The 22564-nt window shown below is 41.7% G+C and overlaps 1 protein-coding gene across 1 annotated transcript in view; it reads left to right on the forward strand.

Moving 5' to 3' along the window:
• ptpn14 (protein tyrosine phosphatase, non-receptor type 14) overlaps positions 1 to 22564 on the forward strand; it is a 41703-nt gene that overhangs the window by 665 nt on the left and 18474 nt on the right. Inside the window, exons 2-3 of the mRNA XM_023953197.1 lie at positions 19338 to 19736; positions 21736 to 21911. Of these exons, the coding sequence (XP_023808965.1) occupies positions 19563 to 19736; positions 21736 to 21911 (350 nt within the window). The 5' untranslated portion in view covers positions 19338 to 19562. The remainder of the gene's footprint in view (positions 1 to 19337; positions 19737 to 21735; positions 21912 to 22564) is intronic.

Below are 22564 nucleotides of genomic sequence, written 5' to 3' on the forward strand. Positions count from 1 at the left end.
TTAGGGGGATCAATCAGAAAGTGTCATATTTTACCTAAAGAAAACCCATCAGAGATTGTGGTGGTCCCACATGGAGCCCGGGAACTGATCCAGTCAGGGTAAGTGAATGCACACAGGTGTGTCTGGAACATGTGGAGCTGAGTTTGAGCAGAGCTGCTGATGTTTTTCTGTTGGTCTCTCACACCCTGGCATTCATGTTTGTGTAGAAGATGTGTTTGGACATGCATTTCTATGGACTGCCACTTCAAACAGGCAGAGAGGCAGGCAGGCAGGCAGGGAGGGAGGAGGTGGTGGTGGTGGTGGTGGTGGTGGGGTTGCTGTGTGCTCTGAAATGGAAAAGAAAGGATAGTTACAGCACGCGCGCATCTGGTTATCTTTATGAGCTCAAAGGCACGCTGTTTAAATTACATAGTGACTTGGGAGTACACCCATGTGAAGAATTTAAAGGACTAAAACATGTGAAGCATGAGCACCTATCCACTTCCTGCTCCACACACTCCATGGAGGTGGCTGAGGTGGTTCTGCAGCAGCAGCAGAGGAAAGCAGCTGAAATGTGCCGTTCCTGATTTTCACTGAAGGTCAATCCCCACAATAGGTGTTTACTGGATGCTGCCGCCCGGCAGTTAACAGCCTGAGCGGTTATTGTTTGTGCAGCCAATTGTTATTTAAGGACATAGGCCGTTTGATTATAGTGTGGTGCAAACATAAATGTCATTTTGGCCGAATGCTTTTGGCAAGCAGAAGAAAACGGGCATCAGTGGTCACTGTTATCACTAAAGCACCACTCCGGCCACTGTTGAAGAAACAGACGGACCGAACGGTTGGTCCAAATGGGGATCAATAGAAGCATTTTTGCCTCCCCATACTGCCAAGGATGGCGGCTTTGAATAGAGCGCAGAGAGCACACTGACGGGTCTGTCAGTGACATGGCGTCTGATTACCAACAAGACCATCACATGTGGACTCGTCTGACCTCAGAACACTGTTCCACTTTGAAACGGCTCCTTTTTAAATGAATCTTGACCTAATGACACACTGCTTCTGGGCCCTGTGGCTTCCTTTCTGCAGGATGGAGCTTTTGGGCTCACCCTCAAACCTTTCTGCTTCCTTGAATCATTTGGCAGCATCATCGACACAATCACAAGGAATGTTGTCTTAAATTGTCCCTGACACACAGAGATTTCTTCAGTTTCTCTAAATTGTTTGTTTATCTTCTGCTTTGTAGAAAATAAAACTTCTAACCCATCTACAGTTTGGTGTTGAGGAATGTTTTTTAAAAGTATTTAAAGGCCGTGTTTTTAGTTATTTTTTTACCATGTTCTTGTGGTGTTTTTCTCATGAGGAAATATTGAAAAAAAATCTAGCTTAAAGTTTCAATTCTGAATTTTTTTTTTTAATTAAAATATTTGTGAATCAGGAGGGGAGCCGGTTTAGCTCGTGCTGGTTTGCGGCGCCTTCCGTCCGTGAAAACCAGGGTTCGACTTCGGGCTGCTCCCTGTTCCCTTCTGTGCCGGTCCCAAGCCCGTTTGCTTTGAGAGGGTTGCGTCAGGAAGGGCATCCGGCGTAAAACATTGCCAAGTTTACTATGCGACTCGTTCGCTGTGGCGACCCCTGATGGGAAAAGCCAAAAGAGAAACATTTGTGAATCAGGAGTCCTTAGACTGCCTTCTCCGCTCCCTTCTGATGCATCCATGTTGATCTTTGTTTTTCCTCGTCTGAGCTGGAATCTGGCTCAAAACCGTACAGCTGGATAGCTTCAATATTGCTCGCCATTTCGCCATGCAGCAATAATGTTTGGTTGGGGTTGTGAGGGGCTGCACGCTAGCCAAAGAGCACGTAAACGGATGGATGAAGGGAAGGGGGATGTCTTACGCCGCACCCACTGTTCTGCCCACAACTCAGAGGCAAAATTTCTGATGGACTACTGCTGCTCTGCAGAAACTATGTTCTATAGAACCACACAGGTTTTTTGATTTAGGCTAAAAACGGCATAATCATAATTAAGAGACGACTGGGAACGCTTTGAAAATGGATCATAAGATGATCCGAGTGGGACTCTAACAGTTATTAAAACACTTTTGATGTAAATCTTGTTGCTTAAGGATTAAAAGACCACCTCCACCTCTGTAATCATCCTCCAGATCTCCTCACCCCCCCTTTCCCCCATTCTTCTGTGCCCTTACCCCCTGTCACTGACATCCCTTCCTTCTTTCCTCTTCTTCTTTTCTGTCCAGTCCAACGAAAAAAAAAAAAAGAAAATACAAATGTTCGTTCATTCATTCATCTTCTGTATAGTTAGCTCCCGTTCGGGGTCACATGGCTGCTGGAGCCTATCCCTGCCACTTTTGGGTGAAGGCTGGGGTCGTCAGTCTGCCGCAGGACCACGATCACACACCCATGCACACGCACATTCACAAACAAATGTAATGAATATAAATCAAGTTTAGCCTAAATTACAGAAGTGGTTTACACAAATGCACATATTGTGTGTCAGAAGATCCACAACCTTCTGTTTTAACAGCAAAATATGTCCAACACTTTTACAGATCAAATGGCCTCTTTCATTCTTTTCATTCCAATACTCTGCCTCTACAAGACATTCATTTTTATGATAATTGTGTCACAGACCTGACATCAATTAACCTAAGTAATTTTTTAACGTCGTGGCTTCAGATTGGAAATAAACTTCATTAGTTGATGAAGAAGATGCTGTTTGGTTTAGGGTTTTAGTTGATTTATATATTTACTCTATTAAATAAAAACATCACAACTTTTTTTTTTTTTTGCTTGTGGGTCAGGGGCAGATTAGTCAGCTCCCAACTAGCAACATGTTAAGGTATCCTTGGACATGACCCTTGAACCCTCAATTATGTCTGGTGAGCTGGGTTGAGTGTCATGGCGGCTCACTCATCAGTGTCAATAAATATTAAGACTTTTTCAAGTATGTGCCAAAATGTAGACAAGAAGCAGGGAGAAAGTACTTTGAAGACCAGTGGATAGGAAAAAAGCTAAGTTTAAACCTTTTTCTGCACATTTGACTTGTATAACTGGGTTAAAAATTCTAGATTGAACCCATTTTAACATGCCCACAAGGACACAAGGTCCTTTTTTGTAAATGAGTTGACAGAGAACCAGTTGCAGTGCATGCAATCTGTATATATAATAATTTGAATATTTTCTAAAGGTCTCATTGTAATTTACTTCATTTAAAGCTTTTTTTTTCAGATATGAGAGCAGATTATACCACATAGTTGCTTAAAAAACAACAAGAAGTAGCTTTGTCTCGGTAGTTTTGTTGGTCTTCTTTTAAGAAAACATATTAATCGGATCATTTCATCCATTTTTAAATACCTAGTTGTTCCAAACTTGCCCATAAACCGTTAATAATCAGTGTACAGTGAAACATGCTGCCTGCTTTCTGGTGTTTGACTTGAATGGGCATCTGAGCCTTTTGTCGTAGGCTATGTGCTCCCTGCTCCCTTCGTCATCCTGCTGTGCACAATAACAGAGCAGAGAGCATGTAGCGACCTGTTCACCTCTCCCGTCCTGCACCAGGTGCTTCACGCGAATTGTCAGTCACCGCCGGCTATGTCTCTTGCAGCAGAACATACCTCCTCCTCCACCTCCCCAATCAGCCGGGATCACAAACACGTGACTTCTCCCGTGATGCGGCCCACATCAGCTTGTTTTGACTCCGCGCAGAGACAGTTTTCGTCCGCTTTTCGACGTGTGCTGTGATGGGCTGAGATGCAAGAGAGGTGCTGCTTTCACGGGCCTGTAAAGTGTGTGCTTGCCTGGGGGCCCAGCCGTGAGAAACGGGCGTTTTGGCGCTTGAGTGCACACATGTGCACGGTTGTGAGTGTGATGTGGTTTTTATCATGGGGTGGGGGTTGTGGGGGTATGGAAAATGTGAAGAGGAGCATGGTTTGGCTGACAATGAAGGGTCCCAATTCTCCGCTGCAGATCGTGGAAAGCTGCCGCAATCAGTGTGACCATCCGTGTTTACTCCCCTCATGACCAACTGTACCAACACGATAAGGCAGGAGAGTTCCCAGTGACGCATCCCCTCTGCTCTGAAATCCACGGCTTATCTGGAGCTTTTCTCACTGAACTGCTGGGAATCAGCAGTTTTTTTTGTGTGCGTGTTTCGAGGAAACCCGATCACACGTAAATCACTCGGATGTATCAAGGGTCTGCTCTCCATATCATCCTGATTCCGTCTGCAGAGCTGCAGAAAATCAGTGTAAAGAAAACACTTTCATTTAGATAGGCTTTCCCTATCAACTTCAGCCCCCATGAGTAAACTATTGCTGTTTTTCTGCCAAAAAAACATGTGACATTATTGCAAATATTGTTTGAATTCGGTGGATATTGTGCTTCAGATTTCTTTTTTTCAGGTGTGGTTTATTGAGACAGTTTTTGGTGTCTGTGACTTTGCTGTTTTTGATAGATTTAAACAATCAATTGTACACAAAACAATCTTTTATAGTGATGAACACAAAAATATCATGTAAAGGCAAAAACAGAAACTATGACTGTTAGGGTTACAAGTGTTTTTTAGTGTCTAACCTAAATTTGTTTTCAACTTTCCAACCAATTTTAACTTACGTTGGTTATTAGTTTCATGTAGATGCTAAGTTGAGGTAACTTTTGAGAATACATTTTTTTGCATCAATAGGGGTCAAAGGGTAAAAACAAAAAAGGCAACATTACTACATTAAAAAAACCAACCGCACAGCTTTTTATGGCTGTAGAGTTGCAAGAAATGGTATAAAAAAAACAATGAAGGATCTTATGAATTGATTGGTACTTAAAAAATAAAAATAGATACAATTTCTTTAAAAAATGTATATCAGCAAAGCCCTTATGGTTTATTTGAATCAAAGTTTCTCAAGATGGTTTGGTTCTTTCCTTGTTCTCTTGATTTATGATTACATCTGTATTTTGTTTTGAAAGATGTCTTTTTTTTTTTTTTTAAAGGTGAACCCCAGAACCATTTTTTTCATAGTTTTTGGAATTGAGTAGTAATTCTTCAATATAAACATGCACATATGAGTAAATAACAGCCTTTTTGTCTCGCACATTTAATTTTTTTTTTGATGAAACATGACCTAACGGTAAAAACATTATTGCAGTTAAGTTTATTTTATAGTGGTATTGCTCCATATAAAGAGTATTTGAAGAGAAATCCTCCCCTCTGTTTCAGTTTCCCTGTTTTGTCATAGAATGTGTGTAGCTTTGTCTTCAGGATGGATTAGGAGACAAAAATAAAGGGAAGGGGGGGGTTTTCTGGAAAGTGAGAAAGCAGATGCGCCTGTTAGAAACACTGTCTGGCTGCCTGCGCCATCTGTTTGCAGCTGCTCGTGTTTGTGCGCAGCAGCAGACGGCATGCTTGTGCGCGCAGCAGCAACATGTCTGGGCCTTTGTGAACAAAAAGGTATGTTTGTAGATCATATTTTGTCATCAGAAAGTTTTTTTTTTAAAGCAATAAACTCCACAAAGCCATAACTATAAAAGATTTGGTGCTGGTTGTGCAGAAATTCTTCCATATGACTCGATAGATAAATTTTGCTCTGATGCAATCCATTTTTCTGTCATAAATAAAACTAAGTGTCTAGAACTCCTGGTGTACATATGAATTTTAGTCAGTATACCACACCCCTGATCTACTGTAGTCCAGACAAACTTAAGCTAAAGTGCCCTGGTATGCCTGAGAGCTGCAAAACTGTGTTTCCAAAACATCTCGATGCTGACCTGAGCCATAAGCAAGTGGAGCACACGAAGTCCTAAGAAGGTTTTAGGCATACCAGATCGAATCTGGCTGTAATAGTATTTTCAAATTCTTCTGTTTTAGCTTGGTTTAGAGCAGTACATGGGGAAACCAGCAAAAGTTCAAATGAAGTGATGTAGGTTAAGGAAGTCTTAATGGGCAGAGTGTGAGGCGGGGTCACTGGTGCTTTATAGACCGTGGTTCTTCTGTGTGGAGTTTGCGTGTTTCAGTTTCTATCGCAATGAAGAAATTATATGTTGATCTTTGTTTTTCCTCGTCTGAGCTGGAATCTGGCTCAAAACCGTACAGCTGGATAGCTTCAATATTGCTCGCCATTTCGCCATGCAGCAATAATGTTTGGTTGGGGTTGTGAGGGGCTGCACGCTAGCCAATGAGCACGTAAACGGATGGATGAAGGGAAGGGGGATGTCTTACGCCGCACCCACTGTTCTGCCCACAACTCAGAGGCAAAATTTCTGATGGACTACTGCTGCTCTGCAGAAACTATGTTCTATAGAACCACACAGGTTTTTTGATTTAGGCTAAAAACAGCATAATCATAATTAAAAGACCACTAGGAACACTTTGAAAATGGATCATAAGATGATCCGAGTGGGACTCTAACAGTTATTAAAACACTTTTGATGTAAATCTTGTTGCTTAAGGATTAAAAGACCACCTCCACCTCTGTAATCATCCTCCAGATCTCCTCACCCCCCCTTTCCCCCATTCTTCTGTGCCCTTACCCCCTGTCACTGACATCCCTTCCTTCTTTCCTCTTCTTCTTTTCTGTCCAGTCCAACGAAAAAAAAAAAAAAGAAAATACAAATGTTCGTTCATTCATTCATCTTCTGTATGGTTAGTTCCCGTTCGGGGTCACATGGCTGCTGGAGCCTATCCCTGCCACTTTTGGGTGAAGGCTGGGGTCGTCAGTCTGCCGCAGGACCACGATCACACACCCATGCACACACACATTCACAAACAAATGTAATGAATATAAATCAAGTTTAGCCTAAATTACAGAAGTGGTTTACACAAATGCACATATTGTGTGTCAGAAGATCCACAACCTTCTGTTTTAACAGCAAAATATGTCCAACACTTTTACAGATCAAATGGCCTCTTTCATTCTTTTCATTCCAATACTCTGCCTCTACAAGACAAAAAGGGCAAAAAGGCAGGATCAGCTGTTCAGGAGGTGGTGGAACTATCGCATTGACCTTAATACATATCGAGTACTTAACGTTTGTTAGTTGGTCTTTATGAGCATTTGGGAGTATACATTTTGGATGTGGGTTGTTTAGGCTAAATCGACTTTTATATCAAAGCAACACATGGATGACATTCAGTCTCCTGAATCCAGCTGTGAATCACTTCTGCGAACCGCCCATGGCACCTGAACACAAAACAGTCGCAGTAGCCAAACCAACAAACTGCATTTTGGCAGTGAAATGTACTGGGACGCTATACGGATCCAGTGTGAGTCTACCCATAACCTTTTTATGGGCATTTTAAATCCTTTAAAGCTTTAAATCTTTTGACTGCCGTAACTCTTTAACCATTTACGCAATTGCCGGTATTCCAGCAGATTCTTCAGTGCAGGAAAGCAGCCTTGTGCCGATATTCAACCATAGCAAGGAAGTTCTTACCCAATCTACATAAATCAGTTGACTCTGTCATGAGAAAATCCAGCTTTGCACCATTACGCAACACTTTACTAATGTAAAGTTTTCCATATCGGTGCAAAGCCAAAATGAAAAGCTGCTTTTTTTCGGCTGATCCGCGTGGATTGTGAACGGTTGAGAACTTAAGATTCAAGATTCAAGATCAACTTTATTAATCCCCGAAGGGAATTTTAGTTTAGTTACTGGACGTCAAAGAGTGTACTTGGGTGTCGCTGGTGACATCTCTGATGTTAAAGGGTTAAAGCTGACCACTCGTTGGTAAACCTTCCGGACCAAGTTTTTTGGATGTTTTTTTTTTAAGTACTTCTCTCTCCGCTGAGAGGTTGGACCAATGTACATTGGAGTGCTTTGGGACTACCTTGATTGAATAAGATGCCCCTTAGTGGATACCTTACGAACTGACCTATTATGTACCACAAAAAGGGAACCAATGTCCCATCTATTGTTAGATGTTGTAATTATGCTAAAGGTCTTAAGGTGGCTCGACATTGAATCGTAGACAAAGTTTAAAGATAGGGTTGGGCGATGTCCCCTAATTTGGCCGTTGACGATGTTTGCTGTCAACCATCGGGATGGACGATGATATCGTCGGGGGCGGGGGGGGGGGGGTATTTTTACATTTTTCGTTCTTATATAACTGCTATTCGTTATTTTGCTTTTTTCATTCTGATGCATCCATGTTGATCTTTGTTTTTCCTCGTCTGAGCTGGAATCTGGCTCAAAACCGTACAGCTGGATAGCTTCAATATTGCTCGCCATTTCGCCATGCAGCAATAATGTTTGGTTGGGGTTGTGAGGGGCTGCACGCTAGCCAAAGAGCACGTAAACGGATGGATGAAGGGAAGGGGGATGTCTTACGCCGCACCCACTGTTCTGCCCACAACTCAGAGGCAAAATTTCTGATGGACTACTGCTGCTCTGCAGAAACTATGTTCTATAGAACCACACAGGTTTTTTGATTTAGGCTAAAAACGGCATAATCATAATTAAGAGACGACTGGGAACGCTTTGAAAATGGATCATAAGATGATCCGAGTGGGACTCTAACAGTTATTAAAACACTTTTGATGTAAATCTTGTTGCTTAAGGATTAAAAGACCACCTCCACCTCTGTAATCATCCTCCAGATCTCCTCACCCCCCCTTTCCCCCATTCTTCTGTGCCCTTACCCCCTGTCACTGACATCCCTTCCTTCTTTCCTCTTCTTCTTTTCTGTCCAGTCCAACGAAAAAAAAAAAAAGAAAATACAAATGTTCGTTCATTCATTCATCTTCTGTATAGTTAGCTCCCGTTCGGGGTCACATGGCTGCTGGAGCCTATCCCTGCCACTTTTGGGTGAAGGCTGGGGTCGTCAGTCTGCCGCAGGACCACGATCACACACCCATGCACACGCACATTCACAAACAAATGTAATGAATATAAATCAAGTTTAGCCTAAATTACAGAAGTGGTTTACACAAATGCACATATTGTGTGTCAGAAGATCCACAACCTTCTGTTTTAACAGCAAAATATGTCCAACACTTTTACAGATCAAATGGCCTCTTTCATTCTTTTCATTCCAATACTCTGCCTCTACAAGACATTCATTTTTATGATAATTGTGTCACAGACCTGACATCAATTAACCTAAGTAATTTTTTAACGTCGTGGCTTCAGATTGGAAATAAACTTCATTAGTTGATGAAGAAGATGCTGTTTGGTTTAGGGTTTTAGTTGATTTATATATTTACTCTATTAAATAAAAACATCACAACTTTTTTTTTTTTTTGCTTGTGGGTCAGGGGCAGATTAGTCAGCTCCCAACTAGCAACATGTTAAGGTATCCTTGGACATGACCCTTGAACCCTCAATTATGTCTGGTGAGCTGGGTTGAGTGTCATGGCGGCTCACTCATCAGTGTCAATAAATATTAAGACTTTTTCAAGTATGTGCCAAAATGTAGACAAGAAGCAGGGAGAAAGTACTTTGAAGACCAGTGGATAGGAAAAAAGCTAAGTTTAAACCTTTTTCTGCACATTTGACTTGTATAACTGGGTTAAAAATTCTAGATTGAACCCATTTTAACATGCCCACAAGGACACAAGGTCCTTTTTTGTAAATGAGTTGACAGAGAACCAGTTGCAGTGCATGCAATCTGTATATATAATAATTTGAATATTTTCTAAAGGTCTCATTGTAATTTACTTCATTTAAAGCTTTTTTTTTCAGATATGAGAGCAGATTATACCACATAGTTGCTTAAAAAACAACAAGAAGTAGCTTTGTCTCGGTAGTTTTGTTGGTCTTCTTTTAAGAAAACATATTAATCGGATCATTTCATCCATTTTTAAATACCTAGTTGTTCCAAACTTGCCCATAAACCGTTAATAATCAGTGTACAGTGAAACATGCTGCCTGCTTTCTGGTGTTTGACTTGAATGGGCATCTGAGCCTTTTGTCGTAGGCTATGTGCTCCCTGCTCCCTTCGTCATCCTGCTGTGCACAATAACAGAGCAGAGAGCATGTAGCGACCTGTTCACCTCTCCCGTCCTGCACCAGGTGCTTCACGCGAATTGTCAGTCACCGCCGGCTATGTCTCTTGCAGCAGAACATACCTCCTCCTCCACCTCCCCAATCAGCCGGGATCACAAACACGTGACTTCTCCCGTGATGCGGCCCACATCAGCTTGTTTTGACTCCGCGCAGAGACAGTTTTCGTCCGCTTTTCGACGTGTGCTGTGATGGGCTGAGATGCAAGAGAGGTGCTGCTTTCACGGGCCTGTAAAGTGTGTGCTTGCCTGGGGGCCCAGCCGTGAGAAACGGGCGTTTTGGCGCTTGAGTGCACACATGTGCACGGTTGTGAGTGTGATGTGGTTTTTATCATGGGGTGGGGGTTGTGGGGGTATGGAAAATGTGAAGAGGAGCATGGTTTGGCTGACAATGAAGGGTCCCAATTCTCCGCTGCAGATCGTGGAAAGCTGCCGCAATCAGTGTGACCATCCGTGTTTACTCCCCTCATGACCAACTGTACCAACACGATAAGGCAGGAGAGTTCCCAGTGACGCATCCCCTCTGCTCTGAAATCCACGGCTTATCTGGAGCTTTTCTCACTGAACTGCTGGGAATCAGCAGTTTTTTGTGTGTGCGTGTTTCGAGGAAACCCGATCACACGTAAATCACTCGGATGTATCAAGGGTCTGCTCTCCATATCATCCTGATTCCGTCTGCAGAGCTGCAGAAAATCAGTGTAAAGAAAACACTTTCATTTAGATAGGCTTTCCCTATCAACTTCAGCCCCCATGAGTAAACTATTGCTGTTTTTCTGCCAAAAAAACATGTGACATTATTGCAAATATTGTTTGAATTCGGTGGATATTGTGCTTCAGATTTCTTTTTTTCAGGTGTGGTTTATTGAGACAGTTTTTGGTGTCTGTGACTTTGCTGTTTTTGATAGATTTAAACAATCAATTGTACACAAAACAATCTTTTATAGTGATGAACACAAAAATATCATGTAAAGGCAAAAACAGAAACTATGACTGTTAGGGTTACAAGTGTTTTTTAGTGTCTAACCTAAATTTGTTTTCAACTTTCCAACCAATTTTAACTTACGTTGGTTATTAGTTTCATGTAGATGCTAAGTTGAGGTAACTTTTGAGAATACATTTTTTTGCATCAATAGGGGTCAAAGGGTAAAAACAAAAAAGGCAACATTACTACATTAAAAAAACCAACCGCACAGCTTTTTATGGCTGTAGAGTTGCAAGAAATGGTATAAAAAAAACAATGAAGGATCTTATGAATTGATTGGTACTTAAAAAATAAAAATAGATACAATTTCTTTAAAAAATGTATATCAGCAAAGCCCTTATGGTTTATTTGAATCAAAGTTTCTCAAGATGGTTTGGTTCTTTCCTTGTTCTCTTGATTTATGATTACATCTGTATTTTGTTTTGAAAGATGTCTTTTTTTTTTTTTTTAAAGGTGAACCCCAGAACCATTTTTTTCATAGTTTTTGGAATTGAGTAGTAATTCTTCAATATAAACATGCACATATGAGTAAATAACAGCCTTTTTGTCTCGCACATTTAATTTTTTTTTTGATGAAACATGACCTAACGGTAAAAACATTATTGCAGTTAAGTTTATTTTATAGTGGTATTGCTCCATATAAAGAGTATTTGAAGAGAAATCCTCCCCTCTGTTTCAGTTTCCCTGTTTTGTCATAGAATGTGTGTAGCTTTGTCTTCAGGATGGATTAGGAGACAAAAATAAAGGGAAGGGGGGGGTTTTCTGGAAAGTGAGAAAGCAGATGCGCCTGTTAGAAACACTGTCTGGCTGCCTGCGCCATCTGTTTGCAGCTGCTCGTGTTTGTGCGCAGCAGCAGACGGCATGCTTGTGCGCGCAGCAGCAACATGTCTGGGCCTTTGTGAACAAAAAGGTATGTTTGTAGATCATATTTTGTCATCAGAAAGTTTTTTTTTTAAAGCAATAAACTCCACAAAGCCATAACTATAAAAGATTTGGTGCTGGTTGTGCAGAAATTCTTCCATATGACTCGATAGATAAATTTTGCTCTGATGCAATCCATTTTTCTGTCATAAATAAAACTAAGTGTCTAGAACTCCTGGTGTACATATGAATTTTAGTCAGTATACCACACCCCTGATCTACTGTAGTCCAGACAAACTTAAGCTAAAGTGCCCTGGTATGCCTGAGAGCTGCAAAACTGTGTTTCCAAAACATCTCGATGCTGACCTGAGCCATAAGCAAGTGGAGCACACGAAGTCCTAAGAAGGTTTTAGGCATACCAGATCGAATCTGGCTGTAATAGTATTTTCAAATTCTTCTGTTTTAGCTTGGTTTAGAGCAGTACATGGGGAAACCAGCAAAAGTTCAAATGAAGTGATGTAGGTTAAGGAAGTCTTAATGGGCAGAGTGTGAGGCGGGGTCACTGGTGCTTTATAGACCGTGGTTCTTCTGTGTGGAGTTTGCGTGTTTCAGTTTCTATCGCAATGAAGAAATTATATGTTGATCTTTGTTTTTCCTCGTCTGAGCTGGAATCTGGCTCAAAACCGTACAGCTGGATAGCTTCAATATTGCTCGCCATTTCGCCATGCAGCAATAATGTTTGGTTGGGGTTGTGAGGGGCTGCACGCTAGCCAATGAGCACGTAAACGGATGGATGAAGGGAAGGGGGATGTCTTACGCCGCACCCACTGTTCTGCCCACAACTCAGAGGCAAAATTTCTGATGGACTACTGCTGCTCTGCAGAAACTATGTTCTATAGAACCACACAGGTTTTTTGATTTAGGCTAAAAACAGCATAATCATAATTAAAAGACCACTAGGAACACTTTGAAAATGGATCATAAGATGATCCGAGTGGGACTCTAACAGTTATTAAAACACTTTTGATGTAAATCTTGTTGCTTAAGGATTAAAAGACCACCTCCACCTCTGTAATCATCCTCCAGATCTCCTCACCCCCCCTTTCCCCCATTCTTCTGTGCCCTTACCCCCTGTCACTGACATCCCTTCCTTCTTTCCTCTTCTTCTTTTCTGTCCAGTCCAACGAAAAAAAAAAAAAAGAAAATACAAATGTTCGTTCATTCATTCATCTTCTGTATGGTTAGTTCCCGTTCGGGGTCACATGGCTGCTGGAGCCTATCCCTGCCACTTTTGGGTGAAGGCTGGGGTCGTCAGTCTGCCGCAGGACCACGATCACACACCCATGCACACACACATTCACAAACAAATGTAATGAATATAAATCAAGTTTAGCCTAAATTACAGAAGTGGTTTACACAAATGCACATATTGTGTGTCAGAAGATCCACAACCTTCTGTTTTAACAGCAAAATATGTCCAACACTTTTACAGATCAAATGGCCTCTTTCATTCTTTTCATTCCAATACTCTGCCTCTACAAGACAAAAAGGGCAAAAAGGCAGGATCAGCTGTTCAGGAGGTGGTGGAACTATCGCATTGACCTTAATACATATCGAGTACTTAACGTTTGTTAGTTGGTCTTTATGAGCATTTGGGAGTATACATTTTGGATGTGGGTTGTTTAGGCTAAATCGACTTTTATATCAAAGCAACACATGGATGACATTCAGTCTCCTGAATCCAGCTGTGAATCACTTCTGCGAACCGCCCATGGCACCTGAACACAAAACAGTCGCAGTAGCCAAACCAACAAACTGCATTTTGGCAGTGAAATGTACTGGGACGCTATACGGATCCAGTGTGAGTCTACCCATAACCTTTTTATGGGCATTTTAAATCCTTTAAAGCTTTAAATCTTTTGACTGCCGTAACTCTTTAACCATTTACGCAATTGCCGGTATTCCAGCAGATTCTTCAGTGCAGGAAAGCAGCCTTGTGCCGATATTCAACCATAGCAAGGAAGTTCTTACCCAATCTACATAAATCAGTTGACTCTGTCATGAGAAAATCCAGCTTTGCACCATTACGCAACACTTTACTAATGTAAAGTTTTCCATATCGGTGCAAAGCCAAAATGAAAAGCTGCTTTTTTTCGGCTGATCCGCGTGGATTGTGAACGGTTGAGAACTTAAGATTCAAGATTCAAGATCAACTTTATTAATCCCCGAAGGGAATTTTAGTTTAGTTACTGGACGTCAAAGAGTGTACTTGGGTGTCGCTGGTGACATCTCTGATGTTAAAGGGTTAAAGCTGACCACTCGTTGGTAAACCTTCCGGACCAAGTTTTTTGGATGTTTTTTTTTTAAGTACTTCTCTCTCCGCTGAGAGGTTGGACCAATGTACATTGGAGTGCTTTGGGACTACCTTGATTGAATAAGATGCCCCTTAGTGGATACCTTACGAACTGACCTATTATGTACCACAAAAAGGGAACCAATGTCCCATCTATTGTTAGATGTTGTAATTATGCTAAAGGTCTTAAGGTGGCTCGACATTGAATCGTAGACAAAGTTTAAAGATAGGGTTGGGCGATGTCCCCTAATTTGGCCGTTGACGATGTTTGCTGTCAACCATCGGGATGGACGATGATATCGTCGGGGGCGGGGGGGGGGGGGGGTATTTTTACATTTTTCGTTCTTATATAACTGCTATTCGTTATTTTGCTTTTTTCATTTTATTTCCCAACTAATGGTTAATCCGCGATGATCCAGTATAAACTGAGGGAAGTGACTTTAACAGAAAAAGTAACAAGCAAGATAGAAAAGAAGTAGTCCGCTCCCGCACTTAGCGAAGTGGACCGGCGGAGTGCGGATTTACAGCTTTGTGTTTGATGGGAAGGGGGGGGGGGGGTACATGAGCGGTATGTGTGGGAGATTTAAGACTGCGATCCGTCCCGCAGCTCTAGGGGTACGAGCAACCGAACTCAGAACCGGGTCTAAACGTGTGTCTGAGCACAGCTCGTATCGTCAGCACACACAGCGGTTTGAGCATCAAAGCAGAAATGTCGCTCAGTCCTTAGAAAACATTCAAACAATCACGCGGATTTGTGTTTCCAGTCGTGTCCCGACTAAATAAAGGCTGATGTTATTCTTACACGTTTACGTGCAGCGCCACCCAAAGCTAATGTTGTTAGCCCGTGTTAGCATACTGCTAATCCTGGCTCCGTTCAGAAAAAGCACTGACCACATGGATTAAAATTCAAATGATGAGCGAACAGATGTTTCATAATAACCGTAACATTATTAAAAGCACGTTTAGAAGATCATCTCGTATTTTACCGAGCTGACATGTCAATGTATATAGCCGCTCGGTGCTGTTATCGTTTTGTATTGAATTGTAACATTCAATAAAGTTTGGAAAAAAAGCCGCTCGGCGGAAGTTGTATCCCCTTCCGGTTTTCAAACTGCGCATGTGCGAATACTGCGCATGTGCAAATGATTTATTCCGACCGAAATTGTGACCTTAGTGAACGTTTTTATATTCTGAAAACATTTTTCTGGGCCCATCTACACGGTTGGATTCTAATCCGACCATTGATCCCATCAAGATATTTTGTACATGTAACCGCGGCTTCTGGTGTCGACGCGCAACGTGGCGGGGGCGTGGCATCACGATGGTGGTCTCTCCATCGGGATGTCAGTCACCCATCACGATGGACGATGATATCGTCCATCGGCACAACCCTATTTAAAGATCAAACTGGTAGTTTTCAACTTTGTTGATAATTGCCTAATTGATCTCAACCAATACAGTAATGTCTTTGGGAATTGGCTAGTAGAAGAATATGGGCTTTAATCTTATACTTTTTCTTAAAGGGTAAATTCTTGTCATTTTGCGCTTCCGTTACTTAAATCTGGTGTGGTTTAGGTTCATAGACCAAAGAATAAAAAGAGCATCGCAAAGGAAACATTCTTGCGAGCTGTGAAGCACTTAGTCTGTTTGTTTTGCCGGAGCAGTCGGGTGTAAAAAAAGAGTGGGATGGCAGAGCATCAGCGTTTCAGACGTAGACGAGCAGCAGAGATCAGATTGATTGAGTTAAGCATGCTACACTTGCTTCCTCTGCTCTTGGCGGCCCGCGTCTAATGGTCTTAGCAGTAGGTGACAAAGTGCTGTTTTGTTCCCACCATTGTGTGGCAGTGAATGGTGCGCAGCGACTGAAGCGCTGCCCTGACAAAGGAGCAGGGGGGACAAACACACAACAGGAGGTCTGTCGGGAAGCTCATGTGTACGTCGTACATCACTGCAAAATGATGGATTAGAAAATACTTTATGACCCAAACTTTCTTTTTGGTTTCATCTCTTTTTAACAGTTCCACCTGTGGTGTTTGTTCCAGCATGTTTTTGTTTGGTTTACTCCGAGCCTGTAAGCAGCATCTCCACCTGAAAGGGTAGAAAGGTGACTCACAGCAAAACATTGCCCCCTGAGGGAGAAACCTGTGTCAACATCTTTTATTGGCTCATTTTATAACCTTTTGTCAGCTTGTAACGCATGACTGCTTGCTTAACCCCACCTACTTTAGTTACTGATGCACACCTGTCAAGCTTCAGAAATATATAATAGTTGTTTCAAATCATTTTTAATCTTCTTTCAAAAATCAGATGGTTTGCACCAGGAATAGGAACAAAAACAAAATCACTGAAAGGAATTTTGAGGGTAAGTAGCATCTGATCAAATTAGATCTGATTTTAACAAGTTTCTTTATTCTCCAGTAAAATAGTTTAACTTATCCGTCTGTTCAGTACAAGATTAGACTGCAAAGCTTGGTATTAATATAAGGGTTTTATCTTCTGCTCTGCAAGGATCAAGTTCATAAAAAAATAGAAACAAAAACAACATTTTTTTAATTGAAAGTCTGCAGAGAAACAATTTGTTTCTTCCTTTACATTTAGGGCCTACTGGCATCAGTCAATCCATGCCATATTCGAGCACCTTTGAACTCAAAGTTTGGTCCGTTTGGTTCTTCTTATGCTTTTTCTTGGAGCATGATTGTGAGAGTAGTCCATGGGCCGGGGTGCAGAGGTGACTCAGAGTGCGGTACAGAGAAAATGGCTCGTGTTATTCTCCAAAACACTGAAGTCAAGTGCTTCATAAAACCGTAGCATCCGCACTATGGATTGGATCATTATTACAAAAATTTTATTACTGGACTAGGAGAGATAAGCTCTTGTAATGTTCTGCAATCAAGTTGAGTTTAATAATAAATAATGGATTTATATCAATCCATGAAACTAATAAAATTCATAAGTTTTATGTAAAGCCATTCACTTGTGATTTTCTAGAGAAATTCATTTTTTAAGTACCGTAGTTTTTAGGGGGAAAGTTACAGATATTATTAGAGAAATTCCAAAAATTGTTAAATTCAATACACAAAAAATGTTAAAACAGCTTTTACGGACCTAACAAAACTGATTTACAAAGTGATTTATTTCTGGGTGAAAGTGGACCCTTAGGTAACCAAATGTCCTAGAAACCAATCCAAAGCATGGGGGTGGAAGTGTCATATTTTGTAACCGGTTATGTTTCAGTTATTAAAAATTCAGCCATAGTTACTACAATTGTACAACATTTCGAAATGGCCTTTTTCTGCATATATCAGGATTTTTTTTGAAGATTTAGTCTTTGCTATTCCAGATAACAAACAAATCCTTATTTATATTCTTTACCCTGGGTTTAAAAGGTGAAAGGTCAGGTTGAGAACCTTGTTTTTTTTTTGTGTGTGTTCTTAAATGTGGTAGCATGGTTTGCTGTGTCACTTTTGGGGGACTGCAAAGACAACAAAAGATGTGCATTATTTTAAGACGCATTTAACTGCCCTGGAAAAAACAAAACAAAAAAACCCCAAAACTCTCTTCGTTTTCCTTCTTGGGTCGCCACAAAATTACAGCGTGCAAATTTGCAAGATTGTTTTTGTGCTCTGAAAATAAACAGTGGGGGGAAAAAAACTGTTGTGTAACATTGCAGCCTTGTTTTATTTTTATTTATTTATTTTCTCATCAAGCAGTGTTCCCAAACTATTGTCTGCGTCTTCTTAAGTGAACCACACACCCCCAAACCAGGCCACTGATTGCTGGTTTAAAGTTGCACCAAATGCCATCTGCTTGTTTGGCTAACCTCTAAAAGAACCTGGTCTGAGTAAGGGAGCCATGCATTTGTTTGTAATGTGCCTAGCTAGGTCTACTCACATCTTTTTTGTATGTTTATCCACCTCTCACCACTTGTGTTTTTTGGAAGAGTTTGCTGAGGAATTCTGGGAACATTTTACTGCTAACCTGTGATCTTTTAAGCCTGTGTCAAAGGGGAGGGGTCACAAAGTTCATATATGTGGTGACTCGGGGCACACTTCCCAAAGTTAAGCTGATTTATAAGGAAACTACTTACCTGGTGTAGCTTTTTCATGTGTTTTCTTGAACGCTCCCATAAAACCTTTGGGAATTATGCGGCTCCTAGGTAGGGGGAGCCTTCCCAGACGGGATTCAGAGGTGAGGAATGTGCTTGGGCTCCCAGAGCGCCACAACTTCTCAAACAAACAAGAGTGGAGCAAGTTTGGATTGGATTGTGACTTAATGACAGCTTTCATTCAAGCTATGTCTTTTGCTCCCACTCAATCAGGCTTAATGGACACAAATGCTCACATACACAATCCCTCTTTGTGGTGCATTCTTGTGTCAGGTGTGCTCTTGTTTTTCCAGTCAGGGTTGGAGAGGAATCTGGGCGCTGATCCAAGCTGACTCTGGAGCGCGTTGCAAGAGTTTGGGACAAGAAGCAACATATCCACCCCATCTTTGCTCCTCCTATGCCATTCTTCCGCTTATCTCCGACTTTGCTCCTGCTAGCTGAAGACTTAATGGGACATACCTCTGAGTCTTAAACGTAATTTTCATACTGTTCCTTTAGTGTTCATTTATAGATTTGTAATATTTTCCTTTTGTAAGAGCCTTTCTTAGTGAATAAGCATAGTTTATTATTTTGGGTGTCTAAAACTACATTAAAGAATCGATGTGTTATGTTTCATTTTAACACTTGATCTTTTTTCCTTCAAGTTGTAGTGTCTTTACGTTGATTCTTGATGTTCGTTGCATGGAAAGCTTTAGTCACTGCTAAGCAGATAGTCTGAGAGAACATTAAAGGCCTCCCACTCGAATATGAGACTTAAAATCCCTCTTAGTTCCTAGCTGCTCCTAGTTCTTAGCTGCTGGGTTCAACTGGATGTCTGTGTGTGGTTGTTTGATGTCCATTCATCCAAAACCTTACAAGTCTGCCTCTGTCTTCCAGCTCTGGGCCTCATAGGGTTGGAAAAAAGTGCAGTTGGTCAAACTGCAGTTTTCAAATTTCTCCTTGCATTTCTCTGTTTTTGCTTGTCTGGCTTTTGCTTCTGGGGGTTGCTGGGATGGTGGGATGGAGAAAGTTTGTCGTTGAGACTTATTGTTATTTTTGTTGTTTGAACAGGACCTGGTGATCTGTTCCTCGTCATCGTCCTCTTCTCCGGACAGCCTCGGGAATGGGCCAGCACCTTGCCTGGGTGCATCTCTCCACCCGGTGGTGTGGCTGGCGTCGCGCGAGAGTGAGGAGGCCAGCAGCCAGGTCGTAGAGCCCGCCCACTCTGCTCTCCGCTCGCTTGATCTCGAGTGACTTTTGACCCTTGACTCAGTCGTGACCCCACCTTGACCAGCCATGCCATTTGGGCTGAAGCTGCGGCGTACACGGCGCTACAATGTCCTGAGCAAGAACTATTTTGTTACACGGATCCGCTTGCTGGACAACAATGTGATTGAATGCACCCTGTCAGTGGAGAGCACAGGGCAGGAATGTCTGGAGGCGGTGGCCCAAAGACTGGAACTGCGGGAGGTGAAACCTTTTCTTCTGTAACCAGATGATACTTAAGATGTACAACTTTAATATCAGGAGTCCTCAGATTTTGTCGATTTTGTTGCTGTTGGACACACATTGGAATGATTTTCCTTGGGAGAATGTCAATCATTGAACCCCACACCCTTGCAAATCTCTCTGAGCTCTGTTGTCTCTCCTACAGCTTCTTTGTTGGTCTCTAATGAAGCATGACCATCTCTCTCTTCTTATTTTCCAGCTTTAAAAAACTAAACTTTTTTATAACTTTGCTCAAAATTTGTTTTGTCATCCTAGCTTAGTCTTTTTTTTTTTTTGTCATCCAGATAATGCAACAAGGCCTTGTACAGTTTAGGGTCGAATTGTTAAAGGCAGAGATCACAGAAGGAATGTGTGCATGGGTGTTAGCCGGAAGTTTGAGGGAGTTTGATGAATGTGTGTGTGTTCGACAGCGTGTCTGTACCTTTTGGAGCTTCTAACAACACAATGTAGAGAATGATGGTGGAATGCGCCCTCGGACAGTGTTGTGGTATTTACCAGGTGTTAGTGATCTTATAAATAAGGTGGTGTGACACCACAGAATTAGTGGATGTATGAACTTCTTTGTCGGATTTAGCAGATTAAAAGCTGGTTCCTGGTATATAAAATCATTTTTCCATCTTCTGTAAGCAGTGATAGCAACTTACGGCCAAAATGGTTTGTTTATTGTGAAGAACTCCTACGAGTCCTTATAGTTTCTGTTGCAGATGTTGCCATGGACTTTTAACAGTGAAAATCCAACAAATGCAGTGACGGCCTGTTTTTGAGATAAGTAAAGACTAGAATTTAGCTGGACAAAGCTTGTGATGACATTGCAACTCCACGCTACTCTCAAAAATGGGAAAATTGGTGGCACAAACTGTAGTGAATTGACAGTACAGTAGCTGGAACACACCCAATATGACTGTTATTAAGATAAAGATTGGACTGTCCCCAAGTCAATGAAAAGACAAAATTTCTGATTAAAAACTGTTTTATCTCAAAGTTACATTAAAATACATTTGGAGCGGTTGTGGTGGACAGGTAGAGCGGTCAACCTCTGATTGGAAGGTCACATGGTCAGTTCCCGCCTTGCCCACCCGTGGGTCGATGTGTCCTTGGGCAAGACACTAAGCCCCACATTGCTCTGGGCGAATACAAGTTGGCACCTTGCATGGCAGTAGAGCCCCAATTAGTGTGTGAATGTGTCTGTCCATGGTAAATGCAACTTGTGACCTTAAAACTCTTTGAGCCTTAATCAAGGTGAAAATGGCTTGGTAAGTGTGCGACATTTACACATTTACACATTTACCATTTAAATCTACTTGGAGGTGTAAAAAGGAAAGGTCTTTAAAACCAGTCTGCAAGCTTTTGGGTTGTAAAGTTGGATTAGTTTTCATCGGAGTCGATGAAGACTGACTATTTTGTACAAGCCCCCTAGTGGGTACTTGTTGAATTGACAGAATTTTTTTTTTTTTCTTTCAAATACAAACAGGAAGTCATGGGGTTACCCAGTCTGTATACACTGGATAAGCCCATGACTTCTGTCCACCTCCTCAAGTTTTCCTCTATTTCACCAATAACATAAGCAGGGTAATGTCTCGAACAATCCATAACGTATCATCAAGTTTTTACGCCGCATTAACATTAGGGCTGTTTGATCCAAACTAGAGTTAACTCCCTCATTCCTCTTCATTTGGGCTGTTGGAAACACTCATCTAAACTCTGTCGGCCCAACAAGAGAACCTAGGTTTACCTGAGAGTTCTAACTCAAATAAAGCACATTTTTCACATATAGTGTGAACATCTTATCTGTTATTTTCTTGTTGCATTTAAAGTATCTCATTTGTTTCTTAGCCGCTGCACATGTATCTGTTAAGAAACTTATTCTTTCATTTGAACAATTTTGCTTTGTTTCCTCTCTCTTCCTCCATACTTTGTTCATCGTAATAACCCACACCCTCTATATCTGCTTCATCTGCAGACGCACTACTTTGGGCTATGGTTTCACGGGAAGACCCAGGCCCCGGCCCAGCGCTGGGTGGAACTTGAGAAACCCCTCAAGAAGCAGCTGGACAAGTTTGGCAATGAACCTTTGCTCTTTTTCGGAGTCATGTTCTTCGTTCCCAATGTGTCCCGGCTGGAGCAGGAAGCCACCAGGTAAAGAAGACCAGTTTTTTTGATGTGTGCTTCTCTGGTGACTGCCTTTTGGGGTAATACAAAAATAATGTTTCCAATACTTTTGTCCATTGGACTGTCTTTTCCTATTGATGCTCCGCTGATTCGTCAAAATTTCTACACAAGAGATCGAAAGTTTACGTACTCAGTTCGTCTGAATTCAAGATTATTAATGTGCCATCAAATGGTCTGAGAGCTTTGAACTTGGGGTGTGAGCTGTGGGATGTGGATCACCGATGCAGGCGGTCAGAATGAGGTTCCTTTTCATGACTGCTTAAAAATAGGTTATAAAGCTTAGCTTTCAGAGGGAACTTGGACTAGAGTTCCTACTCTTCCACACAAAAAAGGAGCTAGTTGGGCTGGATATCTAGCAAGAGTGTCACCAGGACACGTTCCTAGGAAGAAGCTAAGGGCTGGTCCAACCAGGAGGAGGCTTTGCCGCTAAGCCAGGACATGCTGTTCAGATTGTCTCCTTGTTGCCAGGTGAACTTATCTGTATCTTGTGACAATAACTAGAAGACGTAGCTAAAAGGAGAAGCTTGGTCAGTCTAATAAAGACTTCTTCCCCCGATCACCAGACAAGCAGAAGAAACTGGATGGATTTCTTAGTTTTGGTATCCATCTTAGCTCATTTG

This window comes from Oryzias latipes, chromosome 24 (genome assembly GCF_002234675.1).
Source record: "Oryzias latipes chromosome 24, ASM223467v1".
Classification (NCBI taxonomy): Eukaryota; Metazoa; Chordata; class Actinopteri; order Beloniformes; family Adrianichthyidae; genus Oryzias; species Oryzias latipes.